The 25,404-nt window shown below is 45.4% G+C and overlaps 1 protein-coding gene across 1 annotated transcript in view; it reads right to left on the reverse strand.

Moving 5' to 3' along the window:
* LOC126146027 (juvenile hormone acid O-methyltransferase-like) overlaps positions 1-25,404 on the reverse strand; it is a 93,716-nt gene that overhangs the window by 50,244 nt on the left and 18,068 nt on the right. The window contains exon 2 of the mRNA XM_049915595.1: positions 1,914-2,131. Within this exon, the coding sequence (XP_049771552.1) occupies positions 1,914-2,131 (218 nt within the window). The remainder of the gene's footprint in view (positions 1-1,913; positions 2,132-25,404) is intronic.

The raw sequence follows: 25,404 nt of genomic DNA on the forward strand, positions 1-25,404 counted from the left end.
CGGAAAGCAAACTACTAATGTTTGTTTGAAATTTTTGTATAGCGTTCCGAGAACGCTGCATCCTGTAGGCATCGTATTAGTGAAGAGTGGGAAAGACCCCATATGGGTTGAAAGAGCTACTCAGATGAGGTTGGCACAGGAATGTAATTCGTGGCGGGCCGCATCAAACCAGTAGGAAGACTGACGACTAACTTAGGTAATCGTCAGTGAGTAACGTGGAATTTAACTCTTACAAATACCTGAATATTATCGTCTGTGGGTGGTGGAAAATAGAATAATGTAACACTCATTTTAAGGTAAAGCTAGCAGTAGTTATTTGTTTCCCCAGAAGAAGGGGGAAATCAGTGTAAAACACAAAATAATCGTGGAATTCACTACAGAATGCAGGTGTCAATGATTCCATACCAAACAGGCGGAGCACATACTACACGTACAAGGGGAAGGGCAACAAGAATGGTCACTACTTTGTGACGTCTACCGCAGTCTTACTGATATGTCTCCTTGAGACACGAACCATCATATGAAAGCCTACTTTGGAAGTTTCATGAAGCATTTTTAAGTGTAGAATCGAGTAGTACTCCAGTCCTCTACGTATCACACCGAAACCGACACGAAGGACAGCTATTTAACGCTCTTACCCAGTCTCATACGACATGAAGCCTGTGAAATAGGCTTTGGCATGGAGTTGAGTGGTTTGCAGATTATGCCTGCACAGGTAAAAGGATTTTCTGTGCCCGTTCGGAATTCGAACATGAATTAGTGCAGGCACAGCGCACGGCTGGCTGTAATAGTGTCACCAGCAGGTCGCTTCCTTTCATATACTCTGAATTGAGTCTTTGCGTCGGTCCGTGAGGCCCGGAAGGTATGGGTCCGGAATCTAGTCGAATCAATAGTTTAAGTTTTTCTAGTATTACATACGTCAATTTTAACTTAGCAATTGTAATAAGCCAGAAAAACTAGCCGGAGTATCATTACATTTGAGATATACTAACTAATTCTGACGTGAAAGAAAGCCGATTAAAGTTATTTCCTCTTCTCCCTGTGGACAGTGACCAGTGGCATGTTGCATCTTTTGTCAAACTTTCCTCCTGCTTATAACGGAAGCTTATTTCATACCGAGCGATGGACATTTTGACGACATTGTAAGGAGGTGGAAACGAAGTTTCTGAAGAATAGGTAGCATGTGGATAATTTCAGTACTGTTTCACGGAGAAACTTTGTAAGAGGCTTTAGCAGCTACATGTAAGCTAATAAGATTCGGTTTTGCCAAATTTCCCTACATATGTTCTCTGCCGAATCGGCGAGGAAAGATATTTCAAAATATGACAGGAAGAGGAGAGAGAGGATGGACTGACATCTCAACACGTCGGTAACGACTGGTGGTCTTTAAGGGACCTGCAGACGTTAGTCACTTTAGGAAGATACTAGACTACAACAAATTATTGACAAGGTTTGATCCAAGTGATAGTCTTGAGAGCAATTCGTGGCGTATACATCAAACGAAGCTGATGACCAACCTCATATTCTAAGTAAGAATCCCTATTCCAACATGACATTTCTCTTGGTTTCCCTAAATTACTTCAGGCAAACCCCTACTATAAAGCCACGGAGGACCATCCATTCTTGTCGATTTTCACCTACAGGGGAAGTGGTCCACTGAACAGAAACTATTACCAACACCGTACCAGCATGCAGTTACTGCACCTGATTTTGTTTTTTGCGACCGACCCTGCATTTAAGGCCACTTTTTTATTGATTTCCTTATTGAAAATTTACGTGTTTACAATAAGAGTTTAATTTCTGAGACTGGCGACATTGTGTAGTTTAAACTGACACCGAAACCTCAACATATGACAGTGATCTGTGCAATGTCTGTTTACTATGGAGAAGTGGTTCTCATGCTGAATGCTTACCTGTCTGTGGACAGCGATTTCACGTAGTTGAAGGAGAATATCTGCCAGAACGGTTGCAGCCTCCACAGTGTCGTTTCTCTCACTTGCGGCCCTGAGATGTCCGCCTGCGTGTAGAACATGCCGGGATTGAGGCGGTGAAGCAGGGCGTAGTGCACCATGTCGAGGTTTGGGTCCGCACCGACTACTTGTACTGTCTCGGGGAACCGTGGCGCCAGCACCTGCAACGTTGTGGGTACATGTTTCAGCACCTGGCAGGTACTTCTGTGATAGCCGAATGGCTCAGAACTGGGATTTTTTTAATTACCTGATTCCATTACATGAACTTTTTCCCATATTTGATTCTTGTCTGAAAGTGTTTTCCTGCGAGTGTCATTTTGTAGGTGAAGTAGTGAAAGGCAGCCACGAAGTGCATGGGTGTATGTGTTTCTTACTTTAATGTTTTTGTGCTGGGTAAATCACGACGTGGAACGCAGCGAAACTATACGTTCAGAAGTGAGTTCTCAACTGTGTGTGGTTTTGCTGAGCTTTTAGGGACTTTTTCTTTGTAAGCCAAACCGAAAGTAGGTACAAATAAAACATGGCGGAGACTGGTTCTACACGTAGAGGACTGTAACTATACTCACGTTTGTAGTGATGGTGTTTTCCCAATGGCAGAACAGTGGCTAATATAGTGGCCGTCTCTAAATTAGGTTCCTGAAGGTCACACCCCCTGCCTGCACTGCACACCCGCTAAGCGCTGTTATGCGCTGGCCTCATAGCTTTGTAACAACACTGATAAATGTATTAGGTCGGCCCGAGCTGAATGTTCCATGTTTCCGTCCGATACCGTATGTTCACGTGTGGTTGAGTCTTCTGTGGTACAGTGTATTGGCGTGCGTGGCATAGTGAACCAAATGCGCAAGCAAGGGCTTGTGTAGAGAGAGCACACATTCGAAGGTAGTCAAATTGTGTGTAATTACTGAACTTTTTTGCTTACCTACATAAGAGCGAAGAAATCAGCAATAGTTTTGTCTAAGTTCATAAAATATCAACAAAACCTTATTTCTAAATCTACTCTTTTACAGATTAACAACGCAGTGGCGTCGGCAGAATCTAGATCTGCGCAGATGTTTACTTTCGATACCACGACCGATAGGAATATATAAATACAGGGCGATGTCTGCGAGAAGTAATTACTTCGTATGAAGATAGTAACTACTCGAGAGAACAGGTACTATTGATGACCGCGCAACTTCTCTAGAATAAATTATAACTGAAACCCTCAGTTTCCGACAGATGGTGTTGATATACCTCGATGGGAACAGCTGAAAATGTGTGCCCCGACCGGGACACGAACCCGGGATCTCCTGCTTGCATGGCGGACGCTGAGCCACCGAGGACAGATGAATAGCGCGACTGCAGGGACGGATCCCTTGCTCGCTTCCCGCGAGACCCATATTTCCAACTGTCCACTATCTATTAGGAACATTACATATGTAGATTGTGGACAGTTGGGAATGTGGGTCACGCGGGAAGCGTGTAATGGGTAAGTCCCTGCAGTCGCGCTTTTCATCTGTGTCCTCGGTGGCTCAGATGGATAGAGCGTCTGCCATGGAAGCAGGGAATCCCGGGTTAGAGTCCCGGTCGGGGCACACATTTTCAGCTGTCGACGGACATCAACACCTGCCGCAGCTGAAGGTTTCATTTAATTATCAGTAATTACTTCGACTCAGACGTCCGTACTTAGTGTTCTCCGTTCACTTTGTTTTTGTTCAGAAAGTGTAACGATAGGCAAAACTTTTTAATGGAATGCAGACACACTTCTGTAAGAATAAAGCTGTGTACCACGCCCTTGTTACTTGCCGAGGACAACAGTCTAGCGTCATACATAGATAAAACTTGGGTTTCAAGAAAACCCTCTGCAAATACATTTTGTTCCCGTTCAAACGAATTAGTGGTCTAAAAGGACTTAGTTATAGCGTATTCCTATAGTATACATCGGCAATGCACCCGCACCCGCAGTGGAAAAGATAACTAAAAAATTCCGGAGGTAGGGAATATTCTCGGCCATATTAAGGAGAACTGCAGTAACAAATCCTGGGAGCAGCCTACAACTACTATAACGCTGCAATTCACCGAGTTGTCCCACAAGTAAAATCTGCAGACAGGTGACCCGATTCAACAACGTTACCAAAATTAATTTTATAGCTTTCTCAACAACTTTCTCACTAGAAAGTTCTCCCAGTTGCAATAGAACTCAAATCCATCAACGACGACCGTTTTTGTTACAAAGGCGGAACAGTTTTACATCTCTTACAATATGTTTTTCCGTATCAATAGTTTTATGTTTTCACAATAGAATATGGATCACATACGTCTATGAACTTCCACAATCTTTTATTTAAACATGTGTCTGGAGCTCTGTTTTATCAACAGGTTGAAGTAAATTTTTCTTGAAAGTTTTAACGTTTGTTTTCGTGGCAGCAGATAAAAGTTATCTTTAGGAAAGTACGGCATAATATTCTGAAGTAGAAGTAGAGATCTAATTTTTTCCGAATTTTTTCCAAACATTTGAAATTATCAATGGCAAAGTTTTAAAATAGTGAGGTGGCTTTGACGTGCGGGTTTTCGTGACAGCCATGTAGTCCCTATGAAGTCGTCATCTGAACAAATGGAGAAGTTTCTGGAGTAAAACAAACATCAAGAGCTGCGACGCTGTCACAAGAAATTATTAATAACATTGCAAACAGTATCGGTATAAGTATGTAGTACAAGCACAGGGAATGAAGGTGCGGCGTAGCAAATACGGAGCCAAAGTTTCTCACAATAAGGTTTCTCGCTCGACTCCAGCTGAGTATGCTATAAAAAAAGAGGCTTTTATTCAATTACGGGCGACAAGGACCAGTAACACCGAAGTCAAATATTGGTAGGTAAGAGCTGGATTTTGTATCTGGATGAGGAGCTGGATTGGCATCTTTTGACAGAATCCAATTGTAACAGGTGGTCGCTTTTGATTATGTACCTTTGAGGTTCTCATTGGAAAGTGAAAGAAAATTCATGAACACCAGGAGTTAGGACTGGGTCGTCAAACTGATCCGCATGGAACTCTTTTCTCCTATCTGGTTTCCAATACTTATAGGGTATTTTGTGCCTAATACTTCCTTTCGAAAAATCTCGAAATATTGGACGCAGGAAAATATTGTATTGTGCTTATGCACTGTTCACTGTTTAATTAAACAGGGTGTTACAGGTATCCTGATACAAGTCTCAGACGAGTAAGCTTCCAAATAAGGTTTTCGTAGAGAATACCTTTGTAGGGTATCATTGTGTCTGTAATCTGGCGTCGATGAAATTATTGACTGTCACTGGCACGAATTGCCGTGGACACGCTGTTTTATCAGATGCGCTACTAGGACTACATAGCCGTATTTCAGAGGAAGTGCCATACCATGGTGGTTCTAAAATGCGTTTGGGGTCCTGCACTCTTGATACGTTAAAATCCCTGCCCTACTAATTGACCCTACTATTTTCATTCTCGCTCCCCACATATGACTGTGGTCTTTTGAATCAGCTTGTGGCCATAAGAGGGGTAACTGATGCACTGCAATCTCCTGCTAGGATGTATTTCTGACCGTGGGTGGTTTGGAGGGGGGGGGGGGGGGGGAAGAAAGGGCGGCAGTGTCAGGAGACTTAAGCAGCAAATCGTTACCCAGGCAGACAGTGTAATTCTGATGGGTACAGCGTTAAGTGTTTTGTCTCTTACCCACTGCTCGCTTAAAATGGACGATTTTACTGGTGTGCAAACGCCTTCTAAAATCCCACAATCACCTTAGTTCGTTTATTATTAAAAACTTTGTTTTCTTACTGTAGGTAGGTGATCTTCGAGTATAGCACACTGAGGAGCATCTTAACTGCTTTAGTGCAGCCAGCAGCGGCAGCATCTGATAAAATCCCATTGAATCAAGGTTAAAATACGGAGTTTTGGGGCAGTGAAAGTGAGGAGCAGTGACGTCACTGTCCCTATCACGCCTTAAGATGCGCGAGATCTATGTATGAAGGTAGTTCCTACAAAGTACTTGAGTTCAACCACCGATGGACAGACCTCATTGTATGTGTTTGCCAGTGAAATAACTTTTACAGACTTTCATAGTGACCAGGGCTAGACATCATTTGAAGAGACATTGTACTGAATAGCAACAGATTTATGAATCTTTTTCATTTGTACACATTTCTACGTTCACGTCTACTTTTAGCAACTGATGCTACAAATACAGCCACAAAGTATTTTATTTCTAATTTAATTTTAGATTTACAATAAATTAATATCTGAATTCTGTTTATGAACGGCATGTCTTCCTAGCTCGTGGATCCACTGAAGAATCACGGCGTGCAAAAGAAAACTTGACAGTAATTTCATTTTAGTCCGATTTTTGCTTAATTTTCAGTTTGTAAATATTTTCTGTTTCAGGTAAATGTATTTTCAGTGCGCTTACATTCTCGCCATTACGCTTCTATTCTTGGATGTGATATTCCATTTTCTATAGGAACACAGAACCACTTGCAAATGGACTTTAAGACAAACTAGTTGTGAACTAATTATTACGGCAGAAGTGGAGAACGCCACGTTTTAATGAATTCATTGCTGTGTTAACTACGAACAAAATATTTTTAAGCATCTGGTGCAGAATTCTGGATGATTTACAAATTTGGTAAGTTTCTGCAGAGAAGAACACGTTTACCATTTTGTCTGAAAACTCTGGTCCTTAGATGTTTTCCGGAAGCTGTGTTACTGATCTAATATGTCGTTAGATACTGCACAGTAACCTCGTTACGCGTGACTGTTTGACCGTAGTCCACTGTACTTATCGACCAAAACACTAAATTTATCACAACATGAGCGCTGCTGTTCACAATACAGTTCAACTGTATCATCTATCAAAGCAGCACTTTGCTGACAATGAGGTCTGCAATTGAATATGAGCCATGCACACTTTTTTTTTGCACCGTATACCTAATGACAGACCTGTAAACGTATGTACGCAAGGTGTATGGAATTAACGTAACTATTGGTATGAGAGAGTGCGTGGGGAGGCGGAGAGGCTGACTAGTGGAACGTATTTCGAGTCGTCAAATACGCAGTGTTGTACCTATGAAAGAAACAGCATCAGTTTGACTTCTACTGGCGATGCTGTTCCAGTGTTAGGGATCCTTGCACTGTCTGCAGCGCACAGGAAGCAATTCATACGAAAATCTAACCATCACTGACAGGCATAGACTTCAAGAAAACCAACAGAAACGCTCCGCAAAAACAGAAACAAAACAATGAAAGTAAACAAAAGGCATTACTTAGGCATTTTGCACGGTATGTCACATGAACAGAAAAAGTTTCCGCCTATAGCAACACACACAACGCCACTTACCTGCCACTGTATACTGCTATTTATATAGGACCTATATTGTGGTTAGTTTTGGCATTGTCTAGCGGTAGCTTCTTGACTAGTAAGAGAAAACGTCTTAGAACCCAGATTCGAACCCTGCCACTGTAACTCCTCAATAAGCGTCTGCTATAGCTGCCGAAGACTTCCAGCGTAAGCAATCACCGTCGGTCTGCCAACGCCCACATCAATGGACGATGTATTGGACAGGTTGAGAGCACTCTTGCCCCTGCAGTGGGCCAACAGCCCCTGAAAAACCGAAGGATTAGCAATGATCAACGGCAAGATAATGTATAAAGCAATGCAAATCACTGCATTAAAGAATGTGTAATCATAGGACGTGTGGCCTCTAACTGAAGAAAGCGTCATGATCTCTCCATTGGAGAAAGATTATGGGCTAGTCCCCCATTTGGATCTCTGGGAGGGTGCTGCCACCAAAGGGAAGGTGACCATGAGCGAGGTAACGAATAACCAATAAAATTTACTTTCCACTCCCCGACTTTTAGAATGTTAAAGTTTGAAAGTAGTAGGGAAACTGGACAGTCAAAGGAGTCAAAGAGAAATGTTTAAGCTCAATCTAGGTATCATGGGGATCACTTAATTCAAATGCAAGGAAGGTAGAATTTGTCAGACGAATATCGGGTAGTATCAACAGCAGAAGGAAAAGCTATAATGGGAGTCGCATTCGTTTTTCGAATCACTGGTATTGTGACTGGCTTGATGGGGACCACGACGAATTCCTGTTCTGTGCCAACCTCCGTCTCAGACTAGCACCTATTTCCTCAGTTATCTGATGGGTATATCAGAATCGCCCTTCCTGTACAGTTTTTAACCTCTGAAGCCCCTATACGCAGGGAAGGTATTCGCTGATTTAACAGACGTCCAGTCATCCTGCCTTTGACTGTCAGTGTTTTCCGTATCTTGCTTTCCTTGCCGAGTCTGCAAGGAACAGCCTCATTCCTTCGCAGCAGTCCACTTAACTTTGAATATTATTCTATAGCACCACCACTCAGATGCTACTTTCTACTGGGTTCTCCGAAGAATGTCTCATTGCAGTAAAATGCTGTCTCTTCCAAACATGTATCTCAAATTTCTCCCTCAACTTCAGACCTATCTTTTAATCCCACTCTTTAACCTTTCTTTTATTTCCTCCTGTTTTCCTTCTGTGTGCAGACTGAACAGCAGGGCAAACGAAGGCATCACTCTCTTACACTAATTCCTGCACTTCGTTCTTTGTCTTACAGTCTTTTTGTCCCGTCTTTGTTCTTTTACAGGTTCTGTATTACCAGTCTTTCATTGTAGCTCATCTCTTTCCTGAAGTCAACCTGATCGTCGCCTAACACCTTCAATTTTGTTTTGCATTTTTCTGTATTTTATTCTTACCAAAAATGAGATTTTCACCCTGCAGCGGAGTGAGCGCTGATATGAAACTTCCTGGCAGATTAAAACTGTGTGCCGGACCGAGACTCCAACTCGGGACCTTTGCCTTTCGCGGGCAAGTGCTCTACCAACTGAGCTACCCAAGCACGACTCACGGCCAGTCCTCACAGCTTTACTTCACACAATTTTAATCTGCCAGGAAGTTTCAAACTAGCGCAAACTCCGCTGCAGGATGAAAATTTCATTCTGGAAACATCCCCCAGGCTGTGGCTAAGCCCTGTCTCTGTAATATCCTTACTTTCAGGAGTGCTAGTTCTGCAAGGTTGGCAGGAGAGCTTCTGTAAAGCTTGGAAGGTAGGAGACGAGGTACTGGCAGAAGTAAAGCTGTGAGGACGGGGCGTGAGTTGTGCTTGGGTAGCTCAGTTGGTAGAGTACTTGCCCGCGAAAGGGAAGTTCGAGTCTCGGTCCGGCACACAGTTTTGATCTGCTAGTAAGTTTCTTCCCCCATGAACCATGGACCTTGCCGTTGGTGGGGAGGCTTGCGTGCCTCAGCGATACAGATAGCCGTACCGTAGGTACAACCACAACGGAGGGGTATCTGTTGAGAGGCCAGACAAACGTGTGGTTCCTGAAGAGGGGCAGCAGCCTTTTCAGTAGTTGCAAGGGCAACAGTTTGGATGATTGACTGATCTGGCCTTGTAACAATAACCAAAACGGCCTTGCTGTGCTGGTACTGCGAACGGCTGAAAGCAAGGGGAAACTAAGGCCGTAATTTTTCCCGAGGGCATGCAGCTTTACTGTATGATTAAATGATGGCGTCCTCTTGGGTAAAATATTCCGGAGGTAAAATAGTCCCCCATTCGGATCTCCGGGCGGGGACTACTCAAGAGGATGTCGTAATCAGGAGAAAGAAAACTGGCGTTCTACGGATCGGAGCGTGGAATGTCAGATCCCTTAATCGGGCAGGTAGGTTAGAAAATTTAAAAAGGGAAATGGATAGGTTAAAGTTAGATATAGTGGGAATTAGTGAAGTTCGGTGGCAGGAGGAACAAGACTTCTGGTCAGGTGACTATAGGGTTATAAACACAAAGTCAAATAGGGGTAATGCAGGAGTAGGTTTAATAATGAATAGGAAAATAGGAGTGCGGGTAAGCTACTACAAACAGCATAGTGAACGCATTATTGTGGCCAAGATAGATACGAAGCCCACACCTACTACAGTAGTACACGTTTATATGCCAACTAGCACTGCAGATGACGAAGAAATTGAAGAAATGTATGATGAAATAAAAGAAATTATTCAGATAGTGAAGGGAGACGAAAATTTAATAGTCATGGGTGACTGGAATTCGAGTGTAGGAAAAGGGAGAGAAGGAAACGTAGTAGGTGAATATGGATTGGGGCTAAGAAATGAAAGAGGGAGCCGCCTGGTAGAATTTTGCACAGAGCACAACTTAATCATAGCTAACACTTGGTTTAAGAATTATGATAGAAGGTTGTATACATGGAAGAACCCTGGAGATACTAAAAGGTATCAGATAGATTATATAATGGTAAGACAGAGATTTATGAACCAGGTTTTAAATTGTAAGACATTTCCAGGGGCAGATGTGGACTCTGACCACAATCTATTGGTTATGACCTGTAGATTAAAACTGAAGAAACTGCAAAAAGGTGGGAAATTAAGGAGATGGGACCTGGATAAACTGAAAGAACCAGAGGTTGTACAGAGTTTCAGGGAGAGCATAAGGGAACAATTGACAGGAATGGGGGAAAGAAATACAGTAGAAGAAGAATGGGTAGCTTTGAGGGATGAAGTAGTGAAGGCAGCAGAGGATCAAGTAGGTAAAAAGACGAGGGCTAGTAGAAATCCTTGGGTAACAGAAGAAATATTGAATTTAATTGATGAAAGGAGAAAATATAAAAATGCAGTAAGTGAAGCAGACAAAAAGGAATACAAACGTCTCAAAAATGAGATCGACAGGAAGTGCAAAATGGCTAAGCAGGGATGGCTAGAGGACAAATGTAAGGATGTAGAGGCTTATCTCACTAGGGGTAAGATAGATACTGCCTACAGGAAAATTAAAGAGACCTTTGGAGAAAAGAGAACCACTTGCATGAACATCAAGAGCTCAGATGGAAATCCAGTTCTAAGCAAAGAAGGGAAAGCAGAAAGGTGGAAGGAGTATATTGAGGGTCTATACAAGGGCGATGGACTTGAGGACAATATTATGGAAATGGAAGAGGATGTAGATGAAGATGAAATGGGAGATACAATACTGCATGAAGAGTTTGACAGAGCACTGAAAGACCTGAGTCGAAACAAGGCCCCCGGAGTAGACAACATTCCATTGGAACTACTGACGGCCTTTGGAGAGCCAGTCCTGAGGAAGATGTATGAAACAGGCGAAATACCCTCAGACTTCAAGAAGAATATAATAATTCCAATCCCAAAGAAAGCAGGTGTTGACAGATGTGAAAATTACAGGATAATCAGTTTAATAAGCCACAGCTGCAAAATACTAACACGAATTCTTTACAGACGAATGGAAAAACTGGTAGAAGCCGACCTCGAGGAAGATCAGTTTGGATTCCGTAGAAATACTGGAACACGTGAGGCAATACTGACCTTACGACTTATCTTAGAAGAAAGATTAAGGAAAGGCAAACCTACGTTTCTAGCATTTGTAGACTTAGAGAAAGCTTTTGACAATGTTGACTGGAATACTCTCTTTCAAATTCTAAAGGTGGCAAGGGTAAAATACAGGGAGCGAAAGGCTATATACAATTTGTACAGAAACCAGATGGCAGTTACAAGAGTCGAGGGACATGAAACGGAAGCAGTTGTTGGGAAGGGAATAAGACAGGGTTGTAGCCTCTCCCCGATGTTATTCAATCTGTATATTGAGCAAGCAGTACAGGAAACAAAAGAAAAATTCGGAGTAGGTATTAAAATCCATGGAGAAGAAATAAAAACGTTGAGGTTCGCCGATGACATTGTAATTCTGTCGGAGACAGTAAAGGACTTGGAAAAGCAGTTGAACGGAATGGATGGTGTCTTGAAGGGAGGATATAAGATGAACATCAACAAAAGCAAAACGAGGATAATGGAATGTAGTCGAATTAAGTCGGGTGATGTTGAGGGTATTAGATTAGGAAATGAGACACTTAAAGTAGTAAAGGAGTTTTGCTATTTGGGGAGCAAAATAACTGATGATTGTCGAAGTAGAGAGGATATAAAATGTAGACTGGCAATGGCAAGGAAAGCGTTTTTGAAGAAGAGAAATTTGTTAACATCGAGTATAGATGTAAGTGTCAGGAAGTCGTTTCTGAAAGTATTTGTATGGAGTGTAGCTACGTATGGAAGTGAAACATGGACAATAAATAGTTTGGACAAGAAGAGAATAGAAGCTTTCGAAATGTGGTGCTACAGAAGAATGCTGAATATTAGATGGGTAGATCACATAACTAATGAGGAAGTATTGAATAGGATTGGGGAGAAAAGTTTGTGGCACAACTTGACCAGAAGAAGGGATCGGTTGGTAGGACATGTTCTGAGGCATCAAGGGATCACCAATTTAGTATTGGAGGGCAGCGTGGAGGGTAAAAATCGTAGGGGGAGACCAAGAGATGAATACACTAAGCAGATTCAGAAGGATGTAGGTTGCAGTAGGTACTGGGAGATGAAGCTTACACAGGATAGAGTAGCATGGAGAGCTGCATCAAACCAGTCTCAGGACTGAAGACCATAACAACAACAACAGTAAGTTTCTTATTTTTATCAACTTTAATGAATGCGCTGTTGAGCCAATTGTGCCACGACTCTCACACCTGGCAGCTATTCCCTGCTGCTCTCGGTATATATATATATAGTCAAATTCCCATTGCTCTGTTAGTGTTACAATCCCTGCTTTTGATTTGAACGAAGGTTGTTTTAACTTCTGTATATGCAGGGTCAGACCATCCGACCATGATTTCCTTTTCGATTTCTTCACAATTTTCATGCAGTCATTTGTAATATTATTGGATTTCAGATGCTTTGCATATGAGATATTTCTGAAAAGGACAGCCAACGAGCTTTTTTTTTGTTTTGGTTTTAGGGCGCAAAACTGCTATGGTCATTAGCGCCCGGTCCGGGACTTAAGAAACAGTAAAAAACCGAAAATGGAAACCAGCAGCAATGGGAACGAAAGTCAAAATTGGAGAAACTAAAAACAGAAGAGAGGCTTAAAAATCCTCTACAGAAGGGGTTTATTGTCCCAAAAAAGCTTAAAATGACTGATGTCATTTCACTGGCACTAATAAACGCGAGAGCGCGAACGGCTGAGCGCGTGTCATCTGCTAAAATCGACGATATATCAGGCGACAGCTGTAGACGGGAGCGTAACGGATTAAAATAGGGGCACTCAATAATAAGGTGTCTTACCGTCCACAGCTGAGAGCAGTGGGGACAGAGTGGGGGAGGATCGCCGCTTAAAAGATGTCGATGGCTAAAACGACAGTGCCCTATCCGGAGTCTAGTTAAAATTACCTCCTCCCGACGACGCGTTCGGGAGGAAGAGGTCCGAGCACAAGGAAGAGTTTTCACGTCCCGCAATTTATTATGGGGAAGTGTCGACCAATGTGCGTGCCATAAAAGAACAACACGACGACATAAAACGCTCCGTAGATCGGCGAAGGGAAGCGATTGAATAGCTGGCCGAAGAAGAGAGACTGCAGCCTTGGCTGCTATATCGGCCGCCTCCTTTCCACAGATACCAACGTGTCCCCGGAGCCAGAGGAATGTCACTGTGACGCCCCACAGGTGGATCAAGCGCAGACAGTCCTGAATCCGGTGGACCAGGGGGTGCACAGGGTAAAGAGCTTGGAGAGTGAGGAGAGAGCTGAGAGAATTGAGCAGATAACGTACTGTATCCGCTGATGGCGGCGGATGTAGTGGACAGCCTGGAGAACAGCATAAAGCTCCCCAGTATAAACCGAACACTAGTCGGGAAGCCGAAAGTGATTTGGGGTGCCGCCAACAGTATAGGCACTCCCTACACCTAACGATGTTTTCGAGCCCTCGGTGTAAATAAATGTGGCTTCATTTGTGCACATGGAGCAGAAAATGCCCGACGATGAACAAGTGAAGGGGTACCATCCTTGGGAAATCGACAAAGGTCACGGAGCAGGCAGATCCAGGGATGGAGCCAATGCGGTGCCGTACCCCAAGTTGTCAAGAAGGTTTTAGGAAAGCGGAAGGAAAGAGAACGGAGCAGTTGACGGAAGCGGACTCCCGGTGGTAGTAGGGAGGAGGGGTGGCCTGCGTACCCTACATCAAAGGAGGCATCGAAAAAAAAGGTCGTGGGCTGGATTAGCATTCATGGAAGACAGATGGCTAGCATAACGACTCAGAAGGACTGCTCGCCGATTGGACAGCGGAGGTTCAGCAGTCTCAGCATAAAGGCTTTCCACAGCGCTGGTGTAAAAACTCCAGACACTAAACGTAATCCACAGTGGTGGATAGAGTCGAGACGCCGAAGAATAGACGGCCGAGCAGAGGAGTAGACTATGCTTCCGTAGTCCAATTTCGAGCGCACTAAGGCGCGATAGAGGCGGAGAAGGACCACTCGGTCCGCTCCCCAGGAGGTACCATTCAGGACACGGAGGGTGTTGAGAGATCGCAGACAGCGAGCCGAAAGATAGGAAACGTGGGAGGACCAGCACAGTTTTCTGTCAAACATAAGACACAAGAATTTAGCGACGTCTGAAAACGGAAGGTTGACAGGACCTAGATGTAAGGAGGGCGGAAGGAACTCTTTACGTCGCCAAAAATTGACACAAACGGTCTTACTGGGAGAAAAACGGAAGCCGGTGTCGATGCTCGAAGAGTGGAGGCGATCGAGACATCCTTGAAGACGTCGTTCAAGAAGGCTGGTCCGTTGAGAGCTGTAGTAGATCGCAAAATCGTCCACAAAGAGGGAGCCCGAGACATCAGGAAGGAGACAATCCATAATTGGATTTATGGCAATGGCAAACAGTACAACACTCAGCACGGAGCTCTAGGGTACCCCGTTTTCTTGGGAGAAAGTACGGGAGAGAGTAGTGTACACCCGCACCCTAAATATGCGCTCTGCCATAAATTCGCGAAGAAAAAGGGGCAGCCAACCTCGAAAGCCCCAAGAGAATAGTGTGCGGAGGATGCCTGTCCTCCATCAGGTATCGTATGCACTTTCCAGATCAAAAAATATTGCTACTGTTTGGCGTTTCCGGAGAAAATTGTTCATGATGTAAGTGGAGAGAGCAACAAGATGGTCAACGGCAGAACGATGCTTTCGGAATCAGCATTGGGCAGGTGTTAAAAGACTGCGGGATTCCAGCCACCAAGCTAAACGGTAATTTACCATACGGTCCAAAACCTTACCGACACTACTAGTGAGAGAAATGGGGCGATAGCTAAAGGGGAGATGTTTGTCCTTTCCAGGTTTCGGAATAGGAACGACGACAGCATCCCGCCATCGTCGGGGAAAAGTACTGTCGGTCCAAATTCGATTATAAAGGCGAAGGAGGTAACGCAGACTATGGGTTGATATATGCAGCAACATTTGGACGTGGATACCATCCGGTCCTGAGGCGGAGGAGCGAGAAGAAGAGAGTGCATGTTTGAGTTCCCACATGGAGAAAACAGTATAATAGCTTTCGCGATTTTGAGAGGAGAAAGCAAGATGTTGCACTTACGCTGCACGTTTCTTCGGGAGAAACACTGGCGGGTAATTTGAAGAGCTCGAAATCTCAGCAAAGTACTGACCAATGAGTTAGTAATTGCGACGGGGTCCACTAATGTATCATGCGCAACAGTGAGACCAGAGACCGGGGAGAAACTAGGCGCGCCTGAACCGTCGAAGCCGACTCCAAACTTCCGAGGGAGTGAAGGTGTTAAATGAGCTAATAAAGAATTTCCAACATGCCGTCTTGCTATCGCGGATGACACGACGGCATCGCGCACGGAACTGCTTATAGCAGATACAGTTGGCCAAAGTAGGATGGTGGCGGAAAACGCGAAGAGCACGTCGCCGCTCACGTATTGCGTCACGGCATGCCTCGTTCCACGAAGGAACTGGGGAGCGCCGAGGCAATTCGGAGGTGCGTGGTATTGAACGTTCCGCAGCTGTAAGAATAAGGTCTATAATATCAGTGACCTCATCGTCGACGCTAGGAAAGTGACGGTCATCGATTGTCGCTAGAGACGAAAAAATTGTCCAATCGGCTTGGGCAAACTTCCAGCGTCGCGGGCGCATATATGGCAGTTGAGGTTGCAGTCGAAGGACACATGGAAAGTGGTCACTCGAGTGTGTATCATCAAGGGCGAACCATTCGAAGCGGCGAGCTAGCGGAACAGTACCGACCGCAAGGTCCAAATGAGATAAATTTGTCGTGGAAGCAGACAAAAATGTAGGGACCCCAGTGTTGAGGCAAACTAGATCCGCTTGGTGGAAGACGTCTAGCAATAGTGAGCCACATGGATAAGGATGTGGAGATCCCCAAAGCGGGTGGTGGACATTGAAGTCCCCAACCAGCAAATGGGGGGGGGGGGTGGAAGCTGACCAAGAAGATGAAGGAGATCAGCTCGTGCCATGGGTGTGGACGATGGAATGTTTACAGTGCAAAGAGAGAACGTGTATCCAGAAAGGGAAAGACGCACGGCGACAGCTTTGAAGGAAGTGTTTAAGGCGATTGGGTGATAATGGAAAGTATCATGGAGAAGAATCATGAATCCATGTGCTGGAGTGCCTTCAACAGAGGGGAGTTCATATCGGATGGACTGATAATGAGGGAAAACAAAGCGGTCATGGGGATGCAGCTTTGTTTCCTGAAGACAAAAGATGACCGGAGAGTGGGATCGTAAGAGGATAGACAATTCATCCCGATTGGCTCGAATGCCGCAGATATTCCAGTGGACAATAGACATAGGGTGAACAGAAAATGGAGGAATGCGACCAAGGGTGCTGTCACCTCAACGACTGCTCAGAGCTTGCGACCGACAGAATGGACTGGCATTCAGCCGAAGGCAGAAGATCCTGATCCATAGGTTGTTCAGGAGCAGCTCCTGCCACCAGCGATCTGCCGGTTGATCGGCCGCCAGCATTGCGCCTTGGTGACACAGAAAACGGCCGAGGGCGATTTCCGCCAGGTGGTGCTGTAGATGGGACACGCCTTGGCGGAGAAGGAGATGAACTTGGTTTCTTTGTGGCCTTCTCGGAAATATGATGTTTAGATGAAGGAGGAACCAATGGTTGTGAAGTTGGGGTACGTAAAAAATCATCACGAGTATGCTCTTTTTTCGAAGTCTTGGTGTCTGACTTTTGGGCTCGAGATTCAGCAGCACCCGATGAAGGGTGAGCCATAGAGTGAGCAGGCGGAAGTGGTGAGGTTGAACGGGCGATCTTTGCGCTGGCCGATCTGACGATCGTGGCACTAAAGGTGAGGTCGCAAGTACACGTGGCCGCCTCCTTCGTTGGCCGAGGAGAAGCAAGGACAGTGCTGTATTTTGCTGTCTGAGGAACGGTGGGTTGTCAACTGGCGAATAATTTTCGAGCAGCAAAGGTCGACTCCTTTTCCTTCACTCCGAATTCCTGGATGAGCTTTACATCCTTAAGAAGGGGGCAATCTCGAGAGGAAGCAGTGTGGGCACCCATGCAGTTGATGCAGCGAGGGGATGGAGGTGGACAAGCACCCTCATGGGCATCCTTGCCACACGTAACACATTTGGCCGGATTGGAACAGGACTGGCTGATGTGATTGAACCGCTGACACCGATAACAATGCGTAGGGTTTGGGACGTAAGGGCGAATGGAAATTATCTCATAGCCTGCTTTGATTCTGGATGGGAGTTGAACTTTGTCAAATGTCAAGAAGACAGTGCGGGTTGGAATGATGTTCGTGTCAACCCTTTTAATAACTATGAACAGCCGTTACGCCCTGGTCAGACAGGTAGTGCTGAATTTCTTCGTCAGACAATCCATCGAGGGAGCGTGTATAAACGACTCCACGCGAGGAATTTAAGGTACGGTACGGTTCCACCCAGACAGGAAAGGTGTGGAGCAGAGAAGTACGCAGCAATTTTTGTGCCTGGAGGGCACTGACTGTTTCTAACAACAAGGTGCCATTCCGTAATCTGGAACAAGACTTTACAGGACCTGCAATTGCGTCGACACCTTTCTAAATAATTAAAGGGTTGACCGTGGAGAAGTCGTGACCTTCATCAGACTGAGAAACAACAAGGAACTGTGGCAACGATGGAAGAACTGTCTGTGGCTGAGACTCGTGAACTTTCGTTTGTGAGCAGACATAGTGGAAGGTGAGGAAACCATTGCGGAAGAATCCCCATGATTACCAGCGTCTCCGATGGCGCGCTCCTCCCTTGTGGGGGCCCTCACTGAGGGCACTCCCGCCTTAGGTGATTGTTCACACCTCAGGTCACACCTCCCGACAAACGGACGGAGGGACCAATCGGCACTTTCGGAAGGTATCAGCTCAGGTAATCACCCCTCCCTGGGCCTGGCCGTTACCTGGGGGTACGTACGTGTCCTACCTGTCTACCCGGGGTGGGGAATTACGCGTTACCCCGTCACCGGCTACGCATGGAAGTGCGTGGGTCGGCCTTCAGACACACACAGGGAGGGGGAAAAGGAAAGGGAAGGGAAGGAAAGGGAAGGAAAGGGAAGGGAAGGAAAGGGAAGGAAAGGGAAGGAAAGGGAAGGAAAGGGAAGGAAAGGGAAGGAAAGGGAAGGAAAGGGAAGGAAAGGGAAGGAAAGGGAAGGAAAGGGAAGGAAAGGGAAGGAAAGGGAAGGAAAGGGAAGGAAAGGGAAGGAAAGGGAAGGAAAGGGAAGGAAAGGGAAGGAAAGGGAAGGAAAGGGAAGGAAAGGGAAGGAAAGGGAAGGAAAGGGAAGGAAAGGGAAGGAAAGGGAAGGAAAGGGAAGGAAAGGGAAGGAAAGGGAAGGAAAGGGAAGGAAAGGGAAGGAAAGGGAAGGAAAGGGAAGGAAAGGGAAGGAAAGGGAAGGAAAGGGAAGGAAAGGGAAGGAAAGGGAAGGAAAGGGAAGGAAAGGGAAGGAAAGGGAAGGAAAGGGAAGGAAAGGGAAGGAAAGGGAAGGAAAGGGAAGGAAAGGGAAGGAAAGGGAAGGAAAGGGAAGGAAAGGGAAGGAAAGGGAAGGAAAGGGAAGGAAAGGGAAGGAAAGGGAAGGAAAGGGAAGGAAAGGGAAGGAAAGGGAAGGAAAGGGAAGGAAAGGGAAGGAAAGGGAAGGAAAGGGAAGGAAAGGGAAGGAAAGGGAAGGAAAGGGAAGGAAAGGGAAGGAAAGGGAAGGAAAGGGAAGGAAAGGGAAGGAAAGGGAAGGAAAGGGAAGGAAAGGGAAGGAAAGGGAAGGAAAGGGAAGGAAAGGGAAGGAAAGGGAAGGAAAGGGAAGGAAAGGGAAGGAAAGGGAAGGAAAGGGAAGGAAAGGGAAGGAAAGGGAAGGAAAGGGAAGGAAAGGGAAGGAAAGGGAAGGAAAGGGAAGGAAAGGGAAGGAAAGGGAAGGAAAGGGAAGGAAAGGGAAGGAAAGGGAAGGAAAGGGAAGGAAAGGGAAGGAAAGGGAAGGAAAGGGAAGGAAAGGGAAGGAAAGGGAAGGAAAGGGAAGGAAAGGGAAGGAAAGGGAAGGAAAGGGAAGGAAAGGGAAGGAAAGGGAAGGAAAGGGAAGGAAAGGGAAGGAAAGGGAAGGAAAGGGAAGGAAAGGGAAGGAAAGGGAAGGAAAGGGAAGGAAAGGGAAGGAAAGGGAAGGAAAGGGAAGGAAAGGGAAGGAAAGGGAAGGAAAGGGAAGGAAAGGGAAGGAAAGGGAAGGAAAGGGAAGGAAAGGGAAGGAAAGGGAAGGAAAGGGAAGGAAAGGGAAGGAAAGGGAAGGAAAGGGAAGGAAAGGGAAGGAAAGGGAAGGAAAGGGAAGGAAAGGGAAGGAAAGGGAAGGAAAGGGAAGGAAAGGGAAGGAAAGGGAAGGAAAGGGAAGGAAAGGGAAGGAAAGGGAAGGAAAGGGAAGGAAAGGGAAGGAAAGGGAAGGAAAGGGAAGGAAAGGGAAGGAAAGGGAAGGAAAGGGAAGGAAAGGGAAGGAAAGGGAAGGAAAGGGAAGGAAAGGGAAGGAAAGGGAAGGAAAGGGAAGGAAAGGGAAGGGAAGGGAAGGGAAGGGAAGGGAAGGGAAGGGAAGGGAAGGGAAGGGAAGGGAAGGGAAGGGAAGGGAAGGGAAGGGAAGGGAAGGGAAGGGAAGGGAAGGGAAGGGAAAGAAGAGAAGAGAGGTCTCGAACGCTGCAGCGGAGAAAAGAGTAAGGAGAAGAGGTAAGGAAAAGAGAAGGACAAAGGAAGGAAGAAGACATACAAGCAAAGAAGGCGAAGAATGCGTTCTATTTACGAGCGACCGTCTCCGGACATAGGCACAAACCGTACTCCCAGATGGGGAGAAAGGAAAAGAAAGAGCCAGTGGTGAGGGGTGGAGGGGCAAAGATGGGGGATGGGGAAAGGGAAGGTATGCAGCCCGGAAAGGAAGGAAGGCCACATTAGCTCGGGGTCCCTTGCTCGCTACACACGTATCCACTAAAGAGTTGTGGGGGGAGCCAACGAGCTGTATTTCGTGAAGATGCTAAGCATTACAGCGCGATAATAAAGAGACGAAACATATTTTTAATGTGTGCCTATACCAAACGCGTGTCCAGCTTTTAAATAATCTAAATAAACACTTTGACCTGCTGGGCGCAGATATTTAAAATCATTGCCGCAGCACTTGATAGTAAGAAGCTGCGAACAGAAGGAAGAACAATTTATCTTTTGTTAAGAAATATTCACGAGATTTCATTATCCTTTGTGCTTTTGGTCTCAGACATGTTTGGACGTATTACGTAGCATTGCTACAAGTTGTATTTTTATTTTGTGTAAAAACTATGTGAAACGACGAACAAACATTTCGGTAACTCCGGTGAGGATACAATGTACTTACACAGACGCAATGACATTTAATTTTGAGAGGCAACGGACTGAAAGCTGCGATTATTGGACTGCGCCATGCACAAAAATGTCAGATTTAAGTCATATTTATTGGGTATTTGTCAAGGTCTAGAAGTTTAAGGCCGATTTGTTCAGAATATATAAATATTTTACGATGCAGTAATTTTCTTCGTTTTCTTTCACGAACCAAAAATTATGTTCAAATTGTGTATCAGCTTTGTTACAGGTTCGCTCTTTATCGCGGTGTCTATTGTATTTGCTTTTATTTCCATTTTTATATTCAAATAGGTTCCTTAGGTAATTTCATCGAAGATTCAGATTGCGTAAAGGCAATCCGGGTCAAAAAAATTATTCGCGGAATCAATCTGAACGTCTCCTGAACACTATCGAGAACCGACGTATCGGTGATCACTTAATGATTTCTCTGTCAAGTCTTACTGAAAAACGGCGATACAGGATAGCCATAAGTACACAATCTGGTGTTAGGTTGCATTTTGCCAGTACTTATTACCCACCAACAGTGACATCACTTATTATTCACTAATATTTCTTATACAGAATAAGCAAGTTCCTAGCGCCAGACATTTCGCCTTTTCTCTGCACTTCCTGTTTATTCCTAAGATACTTTTTTCCTGTGTTTCTGAATTTCCCTTAACATTTGTATTGTCCTTTCATCGATGAACTGAACCATTTCTTACGTTAGCCATGGTTTCTTCGTATTTACCTTTTTACCCGTGTTTTGCTTTACAGTTGTGTTTGCCCTCTTTTCGTATGTCTAATCCTCTTCAACCTAACTTCCTATAGCCTCATAACGTTATCTCTTCGTTCCTTAGTACTTCCGTATCACACTTCTCTGCGCATTGATTTTCTGACTAGGCTCTTAAAATTCATCCTACTGTATCACAATCAAATTGTGAGTCTCTGCCCTGGGTAGGCGATACAACCCACTGTCTGATTTCGGCCACCGCCTGATTTCGTACATCTCGTAGCATTTGGCAAGATACCTCCCTCATCTTGCGACAGTATTCGCTATGACTAGCTGAAACTTATTGTGCCTCTCAGACCTCTCTCTCATTCCTACTACTAACCTCCTCGTATTCTCCTGTATCCCTTTCTTCTATTACAACCACAACCCAATCCGCCATGACTTAGAATTTCATCACCCTTTCGTACTGAGTTACCCTTTTAATATCCTCATACTCTCTCTCTCCACCTTCTGCTTGCGACGTTGGCACGTAAACCTTAACTATTGTTTTGATGTTTGCTTGTTGTCGTTTCCGATAACCCTGTCACTGAACTATTCACAGTAGCTCACTGTCCAATCTTCCTATTCGAAACCAATATTACTCCATTATACCGTTTTCTGCTACTGTCGATATTACCGTATACTCATCTGACCAGAAATTCTTTTCTTTCTATTTCATTTTGCTGACCCCCACTGTATCTATGTTCAGCCTTAGCATTCGCTATTTCAGATATTCTCGCTTCCCTACAACTTTCGAACTTCCGACATTCTACGTCTCGACTCTTAGAACTTATGCCTCATCCTTTTGTTGATTATTCAGTCCTTTACTCATGGTCACCTACCTGTAGGCACACCGCTCCTGGAGATGTGAATGGGTGATTAATCCGAATTCCTTAGCCAATGGCACTCCTTCCATTATAGGGCACATGTCCTGTGGGTACATGTCGTGTCTTTAATTCAGTGGTTTCAGGTGTCTTCCAAATCCTTATGCCGTTGATCAATGCTGTTTCTTCCGCCTTTACAGCAGTCTCCTACCCCACGGGCTTCAGAGTGCTGTGACCTCTGCCCATCTCTCCATCCTCTAAGAAGTCTGTTGGTACGACGAGGCGACTCCCGCCAGATATTTGTTCAGCATTTAAGCAATGTCGCGGTTCGAGCCTGGGACAGAGGATTCTTTATGAAATTAGGGCCGAGAGCAGGCTATTGTGAACCTTTCAGTGATAGTGTTATCAGAATCTACAACACACCAACACCCACAACAATAGTTGAGATAAGAAACAATGCAAACAAAAGATGAAGAGACAGGAAGTGTACGAGAATAGTGCATAGATAATTCCTTACGTTGAGAATCTAATAGTCAACAGGGGATGTGAATGCGTTCGTAGTGGAAGGAGAAAAAGAAAGGGAAAATGTGGGGTTGGTACTAGGTATGAGGGATAAGACTGATGGATGGTTGGTTGATTCATTTGGGGGGAGGGGGGAGTGGAACTGAGTTTCTCATTTTCATGATTTAGGATCGCAGAAATCGTTGGAGTAACAACAGAGTCCAGTAAATGGAAAGCGATAACGTGCCGACAGAGAAATGGGAAGTCAGGTCAACAGGAAGAGGAAAGAACAGTAGGGGGTGGGTGGAAACTAGTAGAGCAAGGCATCTGCAGCGCCAACGATATCGCGCCAACGACATCACGATACAACAGGACAGCACCAGGGGAAGACAAGTGAAGGTGAAATAAAACTACACCACTGATCAAACAAATTCGAGGGAAAAGGCGTGAAGAACCTTACCCATAGTGGACGCAAATTCAGGACCTCCATAACGCACGCCTATTCTAACTGATCGATTCAAATTCCAAAGGAAAATTGTAGGACGGTAAACCTGAGTGGATAAATCACTTTAACGAAGAAAACAGAGGACAGACCTAACCATTGGTTGGTTGTTTCAGGTTTAAGGGACCACACAGCAAGGTCATCAGTAAATAGGCTCAATTCCGCCAATGGGGCATCTCAGTAAAGTCAGATCAATAAAACGGAAAAAGGTAAAAACGTAAAAGTGCAGTCATGTCATTGGTAAAAAACAAAATGAGGGAAGTCGGCAAGAGAACGAACCCAACACTATGCTGAAGCAGCATAGGCAAGACCACCTGTGACGTAAAAGGTACAACTGCTAGAATGTAGAAAGTAAGTATGGGAATAGAAAGACTAACCAAGCCTTAAAAAAAGGTAAAAACAGAGTAAAAGGGGAAGAAAAGAGGATTTCGGTCAGGGAGGGGAATCGTCAATCTCCGAACACTGCTTACAGTGGGAGACACCCAAACACTCACCACACTGCCCCAACACCAGAGAGAGATTAAAAACCTTTAAACTGAGAATAAAAACCACTTTCTCAGAGGAAACCGAGAACCAGAGAGACCATCCAAGAATCGTCAGCCAACATCAAAGGTAAAGTGTTGGGGAGCCTATACTTAGCACGCAGAGCCAAAATGTGGGCTACTGACTGGAAGGCTCCACAACCACAATGTGGGGGTGGCTCATCACGCAAAAGAAAACCATGGGTCAGCCTGGTATGGCCAATGCGAAGACGACACAGTGTGGTCGAGTCCTTTCGGGAGAGGCGAAAGGAAGAACGCCACGGGCCTGGTGTACCTTAATTGCACGAAGTTTATTAGACAGGGGAGTAGCCTCCCAAGAAGTGGCCCATGACTGTGCGAAGTGGGATTTGATGTGAAGCCGTAAATCCGCTGCAGGAGGGGTTACAGAAAACGGGGAGTAAGTGACTGCTCCCCCAGCCAAACGATCAGCGAGCTCATTACCCGGGATACCCACACGGCCAGGGACCCAAAGGAAGTCAATGGAACAAGCAGCACGGTGAATATCAGCGAGATGGTCATGGATGGCAGAGACCAAAGGATGGCGCGAAAAACACCGGTCAATAGCAAGACTGCCACTCATCGAGTCCGTACATAACAAAACGCGGTTGTGTTGGGACTGTTTAATAAAGGTAAGGGCCTGGGAAATTGCCATCAATTCCGCAGTAAACACCCCACATGTAGGTGGCAGCACATGATTTTCCGTTCCGAGAGAGGACGTGAAGGCATACCCCACATGATCAGCAGATTTAGAGCCATCAGTGTAAAAAAACAGCATCTCGAAACTCCCATAAAATTTGGCGGAAAAAGGAACGGAACACCACCGGGGGATGGAACATTCGGACTTCGGCGGAGATCCATCCGAATTCGAGGCCGAGGAACTAACCAAGGAGGTGTGGAAGGGAGGGAGCGAGGAAGACAGGACAAAGAAGGAAGCTGAAAATCACGGCAAAGAGACGCAAGGCGCAGTCCAACCGGTAAACACGCCCGAGGGCGGGAGTCGGGTGGGTGACGTCCATGGTCTGGGAACAGGATAGAATACGAAGGATGAGTGGGAGAGGAACGGATACTGAGTGCATAAGACGCCAGAAGCTGGGACCGCCGAACAGAAAGGGGGGGGATCCCAGCTTCAACCAGGAGACTATCAACAGGGCTAGTAGGGAAGGCACCGGTGGCCAAACAGATACCACGATGGTGGACTGGATCTAGCACGTTTAGTGTGGAAGGAGCAGCTGAACCATAAATTTGACAACCATAGTCCAAGCGAGACAGAACTAGAGCACGATAAAGACGGAGGAGGGAATGGTCCGCACCCCAAGAGGAATGGGCAAGGAAGCGAAGAACGTTGAGTTTACGGAAACATCCTACCCTCAGGAGTCTGATATGGGGCAGCCAAGTGAGCTTGTTGTCGAAAAGAAGACCCAAGAAACGAAACTGTGGGACCACAGGTAAGCTTTGTGCAGCGAGAGCGAGCTCTGGATCAGGGTGGATCGTAGTACGGCGACAGAAGTGGACCACTCGCCATTTTAGAGGAGAGAATTGAAACCCATGTGAGAGGGTCCATGCAGAGGCACGCTGTATAGCTACCTGG

The sequence above is a fragment of the Schistocerca cancellata genome, chromosome 2 (assembly GCF_023864275.1).
Source record: "Schistocerca cancellata isolate TAMUIC-IGC-003103 chromosome 2, iqSchCanc2.1, whole genome shotgun sequence".
Lineage (NCBI taxonomy): Eukaryota > Metazoa > Arthropoda > Insecta > Orthoptera > Acrididae > Schistocerca > Schistocerca cancellata.